The sequence below is a fragment of the Pteropus medius genome, unplaced genomic scaffold, assembly GCF_902729225.1.
Source record: "Pteropus medius unplaced genomic scaffold, Ma_sr-lr_union100, whole genome shotgun sequence".
NCBI classification, from domain to species: Eukaryota; Metazoa; Chordata; class Mammalia; order Chiroptera; family Pteropodidae; genus Pteropus; species Pteropus medius.
This window is the reverse complement of record NW_024354499.1, coordinates 1581414-1588386: the sequence shown is the minus strand read 5'-3', so window position 1 is coordinate 1588386 and position 6973 is coordinate 1581414. Positions and strand designations below refer to the sequence as shown.

The following is a 6973-nucleotide window of genomic DNA, read 5'->3' as shown; positions in this document are numbered from 1 at the left end:
GCCGTCTCTCCTCCCGCGCTCTTGGTCTCTGAATCTCGACCTTAATTTCTCTTCCTCCCCGCTCGCTCCCGCGTGCCCAGTCACCCGGCCGGCGCGGGCCCCGCGGCGCCGCCTCCCCTCCCCCAGCCCGCACTCCCTCCCCCGCGGGCGTCCCGAGGGCCGCAGCCGCTTCAGCCGAGCGCAGCTGGGCCGCCGCTGCTTCCTCCAGAAGCCCGTCTGAGTGCCGATACTTTCCTCTGCCCGAGCGAGCCACCGACCGCCGATCAAAATGGTGAGACCTTTGCTTCCCCAAAGCACCAGCCATACCCCGCTGGCCGCTTCCAGGGGCGGGGGCGGGGGCGAGCCCCGACGCCCCCAGTCGGCTTCCCGCGGTGGAAAATTCGAGAGACCCGGCCCGCCTGGTACTGCGGCGGGTCTGAGAGAGCCGTCAGCCGCCCGGGTGCGTTGGCGGCCGGTGGGGGCGGCGGGCGACTGCTTGACAGGACGGTGGGGCCCCCGCGGCCGCCCCCGGGTCTCTGCGGGGCGTTCCTTCGCCCCCTCCCCCGCGGTCGCCGGGATTCTGCCTCTGCCTTGACTACCCCCCGCTCCCCCGGCCATCGGCCTGGTGCTGTTCCCTAGTCCCCTGATTTACTTCTCTCAGACCCTCCATGGGGAGCCACCTTTCACCCCCCGACTCTCAAGTTCGGGAGTATTCCGAAATCCTTTGGAAATAATATATGACAAGTGGCTCTTTATATAAGACCCATTTTCAGAGCTACTCTTTCTCCCACTCACCCCATTTTCAAGCAGTGAGTCTTGGCAGGAATCCTGCCACTTACTTCCCCCCTCTCCTGCTGTTAGTGTTTATTTCGCTACTGTTTGCACCCTTAACGGGGTTTCTCTCGCTGCTGCTTTTCTCTCTGCACTGGCGAAGCGGAAAGGACCAAGGTGTATATTCATGAAAACATAGCCTAGCTTGGTCTTTGATAAAAGGGGATGCCTTGTGTGTTTTGTTTTGTTTTGTTTTTTAATACTTTCTTACTGCCAAGGGATTTTCATTTTCTTTGTTACCTTCGTAAGTCTCTCTCTTGTGGTGGTTGTTTTTGAATCATGGCGATTTAAATTTGTCTTTCCTTACCCTCACAGTAATCCCTAGGTAGAATTCACTGCTGTAGTGTTTCAAACCGACGCTAGGGGTGTGTCTCCCGCCTCTGTCACTGTAGCCAAGAAATCAACGACGCCCTTTTAGTCTGTTACCGGTTCTCGCTCCGCGCTAGCTGGTGTAGTTTCCTTTTGTATTCAAGAATTGTGTACAGGATAGAAAAGGTTAGCAGTGCTTTTCTATACATATCAGAGATTCGAACATGTGATTTGGTTGTTAGACTTTTTACAAAAGTCTTTAAACAATTTTCAGAAGATTTTTAGACTGTTGGACTTTGGGCGGTTTCTTGCACCGTTTACTTTTATTGTATTTCACTCCGTATGTAGAATTTAGATATTTCAAAATAGAGTGGTGGATTGGTGAAGAGAGAAATTCTGTTGATTGCAGCTTAAACGCAATTTGGTGTGATTGTGAGGGAAGAAAATGAAATTAGAATATTCAAGTAAATCAGCTTTTATTTAAAATACAGGACAAATGATTAAGTGCACATATTAGTGTCTTTAAAATTCAAATTAGGAGCTGACCTAATAAATGATGAGTGATTTCGATATGTAGAGGAAGTTTTTCCCTGCCATCCTGGGAGGCAGCTCAGACAACTTTGGCCCTTAAAGTCACAAAATTAAGTCTTTTCAGATTATTACAGAAAACAACTTAAATCAGAGTCAACCAGTCATTTGTTGGCATAGTCCTTTGGAATTATGAATTGCACTTTAGTGCTTTAATACAACTTCCTTATACATGTATTGTACTTGAAGGCCAGACAGGATCTTGAAGAATTGTCCACTGCAGTGACTGTTTTTACCTGTATTTACGTATGGTAAATTTGAAGAAAACGATCTAGGTTTTTGTTGTTCGTATATTATATAGCAGAATGACCTGGTTTCCAAATAGTTTTTCTTTATTGTAGTGTACCCCTTCAACCTCCCTTCTTTTTTTTTCGAACAGACTGAGTTTGGGAAATTCTCGTCTAGGTCTTAAATTTATCTTCCCCATACTCAGTGTTTCCTTATTTTAAAAAATATTTTAAGATTTATTATATAATAGCGTTTTCCTCCGGGTCATTATTTTCTTCTTTCCAGTTTCCTTTTCAGGATTTATTTTCTGAATTACTTGGTTCTTTTTTCTATCATCCTAAATACCATCTCAGGACCTACATAATTTGTGTGACAGTGGCTTCTCAACCTTTGAACGATTTTGGTCTGCTGAACATAGCAGACGTATGGACGTATCAAAACAAGTATCTATAGCTCAACTATGCCATATGGGTGGGATATTTATTAATCAACTCAAATAAATTGGGCTTTGGAGTGATATGGGTGTGGTTCATTTGTCTAGTTAATTTAGCATACAATTTAAAATTTTTTATTCTTTGGAAAATACAACTCTTAATGGGTATCATGAACATGTTTACATTTTTGACAACAGATTTTAATTTGAGTTAATTTATGAATATCACTGATTAATTCAAAGTAAGGGGAAAGTAAAAGGCTTTTAAGATTGAAACTATTTAGAATCTTTTGTGACAGATATTTATTAATTTTAGTTACTACCTTAAAAGTAGTTTACTTTTTTTTCCTGAGAGTTAAATCTTTCCTTTCCTTCACCTCTGAGTTTTAAACTGTTGAGCATCCAGGTGGAATAGTGATCATGTATATGAATATAAAACACTGAGTTCTGAGCTCCTAGGAATTTTCCCCAAATCACTAATGGTCAGTTGTCTTTGATAAAATAAATAAATAGATATTATTGAAATAAACAGATGTCTTCACAATTATTTCTCTAGGAAAGCATGTGTAGTTTTAGATATAGTACTTCAGCATTACTGACATGTGGAGGAATGGAAAAAGAATAAAATAGAAGAATGTTTAGATTGATGTGATTGAAAACAGTCTCAGTAATTTGAAGGAGTAAATTTTGTAGGAGCGTTTTCAGAAACCTAGTTAACTTTTTATGTATTAGAAATAGTTTTTACTATGTACTTAGTATAATTTAGAAATATGACCAGTCTTTTGTATGTTTTTATTGGAGTAGGTAGTAGTATGGCTTTTGTTCTGGATCTATATATGAACATAGTACATAAGTAATTAGCTATTCTTTTAAATTTTGTTACTTAGGGCAACCTTAAATTTTATAAATGACCTTATGTCTTTGTATTTTTTAACTTTTTATTAAAATTATCTCCATGATGGATAGTAAATTGAACTTAAAAGACATTTATTGCCGTTTATAGTAAGTGTATTTAGAGTTGTACCCAGCATATTCTAGTTTAGATTTTGTGACAAAAGCTACTTTAAAAATAAAAAAGCAACCAGTCTTATGGCCAGCAGAAATGAAATTCATATCAGTTATGAGGAAAAAATTTTTCCACTCGTTATGACCTATAGTGGGTGAGAAAATTAAAAAGGATCAGGTTGCAAGGTAAAGAAGCTGATTAAGGGTAGGTCAGCAACAAGAGTGACAGACCAGTGTGGGAGGATCAGGCATCTGTCATAGGTAGTAAGGCAAGCAAAAGTATAAGGCAGTATAAGGAAGTCAGCTTGGGCCAGGATGATTAAGCAAGTCATACAGACTGTGGGCCAGAGTCTGGGCAGACAACAGGGATTCATTCATATCAACAAACACTTGTAGCTTAAGTTTGCTGTTCACTGGTTACTATGCCCAGTTGTGGAAGATATTAAAATGATTAAGGCAGGTTTCCTACTTCCATTTAAATAGAGAACATAAAACCAATATTGGCCAGTAGATGTGAAAAAAGTTAGCATGAGTTATCACCTGAATAATATACACAAAGCCCAGTAGAAATTGAGGGAAGAGCAAGATCAGTTTCATCTGGGGTTAGGGAAAGTTTCATGGAGGTGACAGTTGAGCTGAGTCTGAAAAGATTATTAGGTTCTCAGTAGGCAGAGTTGGATGCAGCTAGGAAAAGACTTTAAATCTTGAAGATAGGAAGAGACTACATATATTTGGAGCACTGATACTCAAAATGTTTTTCTTGGACCTGGGAACTTGATAGGTCCCACCCTAGACCAGCTGAATCTAAAACTCTGGGAATGGGGCCAAGCAGTCTACATTTTATAGATCTTCCAGGTAATTCTGATATATGCTATATTTTGAGAGCCACTGTTTAGATAATAGCAAGGGATGTATTTATTTGAATTTTAGTTGAGCATCTCAATATATTTAGCACTATACAAACATAAGACATAATCATGATTTCTAAAGAACTCGATAACCAAGTGGGTAAAACAAGACAGTTATTTTGCGATGTGATATGTGCTGCTAATGAACTAAACATGGGTGCTGTAAGAGCACTTGCCAGGGAAGAGGCTTAATCCAAACTGGTGTGTGGATGGGGATGCAGGAGAGGGAGCTGTAAGAGGATGATTATGGAATGAACTTTAGAAGTAGTAGAAAGAAGAGGGATAAAAGGAAGGGAGGGACATCAAAAGAGAGGAGGAGAAATCAGGGCGAGGAGAGTAGGCCATGGCAACATATGTGTTTTAATAATGGAGTTCATACTAGGTGGCTTAAATCATCTCAGTTATTTGAGATAGTTTGAGGCAAGATTATCTGAAGTTGAGATAGAGGGATGAGGGGTATGGAAAAAGATTATAATATCAATTTTGGGGGATTTGTTAGGCAGTTAACAAGGATATTAAGTAAATATTATTAAATAGTAGGTGGACCAGGGGAGGGCAACAGTGGAAATGACCTAGTAAATGAATTTGGCAAACAGGAGTTTTAACACGAAAAGAGCTTACTACCTTGTCAGTCTTTGCGTTAGTAACTTCTGAAGTTACATGGATCTAAAAGGAACCATTTTCTGAGTTCAGGTATTATGGAAGGGGAACATAAACTTAAATTTTTTTTAAAAAAGCTCGAAAGACACTATTAATACATTTGTTTAAAAATTCAAACCAGTACTGAAAGGTATAAAATGGAAAGTAAATCTTTTCTAGTCACCCCTTTTTGTTGTATTGATTACTGTTGAGTTTCTTGTATATTCTTCCAAGAGAGAGTTTTCCCCCATCCTTTTGTTTGTTTGTTTAAACCTATGCCAGTGTATGGATTTATTAACTTTTTTACGATTTAGTTTTTTAAAAGATTACAGCAATCGGAGTTAGAGATTTTAAAGATATCATACTCTCGTTTACTCATTACAGTCAGTTTTATTCCAGGGTTTTAAACTATATTTCAGATGTAAACATTGAGTCAAAAACAAGTCATAATTTTTCTAATCAGGTAGCAATTTCATGATCGAAGCTGGTACTTTAACATAGGTCTGAACTATGACAGTATTTTATGAAATTACTCTTAGGAAAAATAATATTTTATTAGCATTTTTTATACTTTTCTGTTTGTCACTTTAGTGAGCATTAACTACATGGATAACAATTTCTAAATGAAAAAGAGAAAATCTTTGAGGTGTAGTAGATAAAGAATCTATTTTATTTCAAGCTTGCTAGACCAAAATTTCTTCCTAATTTTTATCCTTCCAAATAAAATTTTTCTCTATGGCCGACATCCACTCTCTCCTTTTTTGAATTTCCTTTTTGGACTCTCATACCTTCTTTGTGGTCATGTGTTTAACAGTATAATTATAGCTAATATATTGATCTGGTGCAGGAACAAAATTTTGAAATGTTACTTATACATGTTTCTGGGTTTGTCTTTTGAAAACATTTGAAGATTTCTATAGGAAATCCTTTAAAAGTTAGCATTGATAATTCAAGTCATAGGTTCTTACAAGTTCCTTCCTCAGTTTTGTTTTGTTAGCTACAGCCCTTTCTTAAGAGTAACATAAGGAGGGCCATGTTAATAGCTGTATTGCTATCCCCCCAAAATATTGTATTTTAAAACCGAGATACAAGAGAATGAAGCATAGCAACCTATAGAAAGGATCAAACCTTTACCGTTAGCCTTATTAGAGTTATCTGTGAGCACTTGTATTTATTCTCAATCTGTATGGTTTCAGGGATGACCTTTTTCATCTGAGTGTGATGTCACAAACAATCTTTTGTTATAGGCATGCAATAAACTGGCATCCTCTAGTATTATTTACTTGTAGGACAATCTACTATAAATTGGAATGTCCGGAAAAACAAGTGCTGATAGGTAATAAGGGAAATCTTTGCATTTATGTGTGTTTATGTTGCAACTATTTTTCTAACAAATAGGATTTCATTAATTATAAACTAACTCATAATAATCTTTCTCAAGTAAATAACAAATTTATGAACATACAGGTATATTCAGTTTTGCCTTCCTGTCTGGCTTTCACACTCTATATCATCATAATTCTTGACTGTTATCTCCGTTTGCTCATTTTCTTGTTTTTCAGTCTACTACAGTCTAGATCTGTGATGTTCAGTTCAGTGGTCACTAGTTACATGTGGCTGTTTAAGTTAAAATGAATTATAGTTAAAAATGAAAATTTAAGTGAATTAAATAAGATGATAAATTCAGTTCTTTAGTCAAAATAGCTGCATTACAAATGCTCGGCAGCTTGTGGCTAGTGGTTACAGCATTAACATAGGTACAGAACATTTCTGTCATTGCAGAAATTTCTGTTGGATGGCACTGGCCTGGAAATGATGATGTATCTGGATTTCACTGAAACTTATTATGCTGGCAGTTATCTTCTAATTACCAGCATGAGATTTGGAGGTGGAAAAATCTGAGTTTAGATTCTGGTTCTGCCATTTTTTAGCTATATGACTGTGAACAAATACCATAAATTATCTAGACCTTATTTAGTACATTGTCAAGTGGGAATAACACCTCACATTGCAGTGACAAATAGAGAGTGTCTGGAAATCCAGTAGGTACTCA

At 38.0% G+C, this 6973-nt stretch overlaps 1 protein-coding gene across 1 annotated transcript in view; it reads left to right on the top strand.

Moving 5' to 3' along the window:
• The first annotated feature begins 6 nt into the window (after window positions 1-6).
• Window positions 7-6973, top strand: part of PPP3R1 (protein phosphatase 3 regulatory subunit B, alpha) — a 57156-nt gene continuing 50189 nt past the window's right edge. Inside the window, exon 1 of the mRNA XM_039852650.1 lies at window positions 7-271. Within this exon, the coding sequence (XP_039708584.1) occupies window positions 269-271 (3 nt within the window). The 5' untranslated portion in view covers window positions 7-268. The remainder of the gene's footprint in view (window positions 272-6973) is intronic.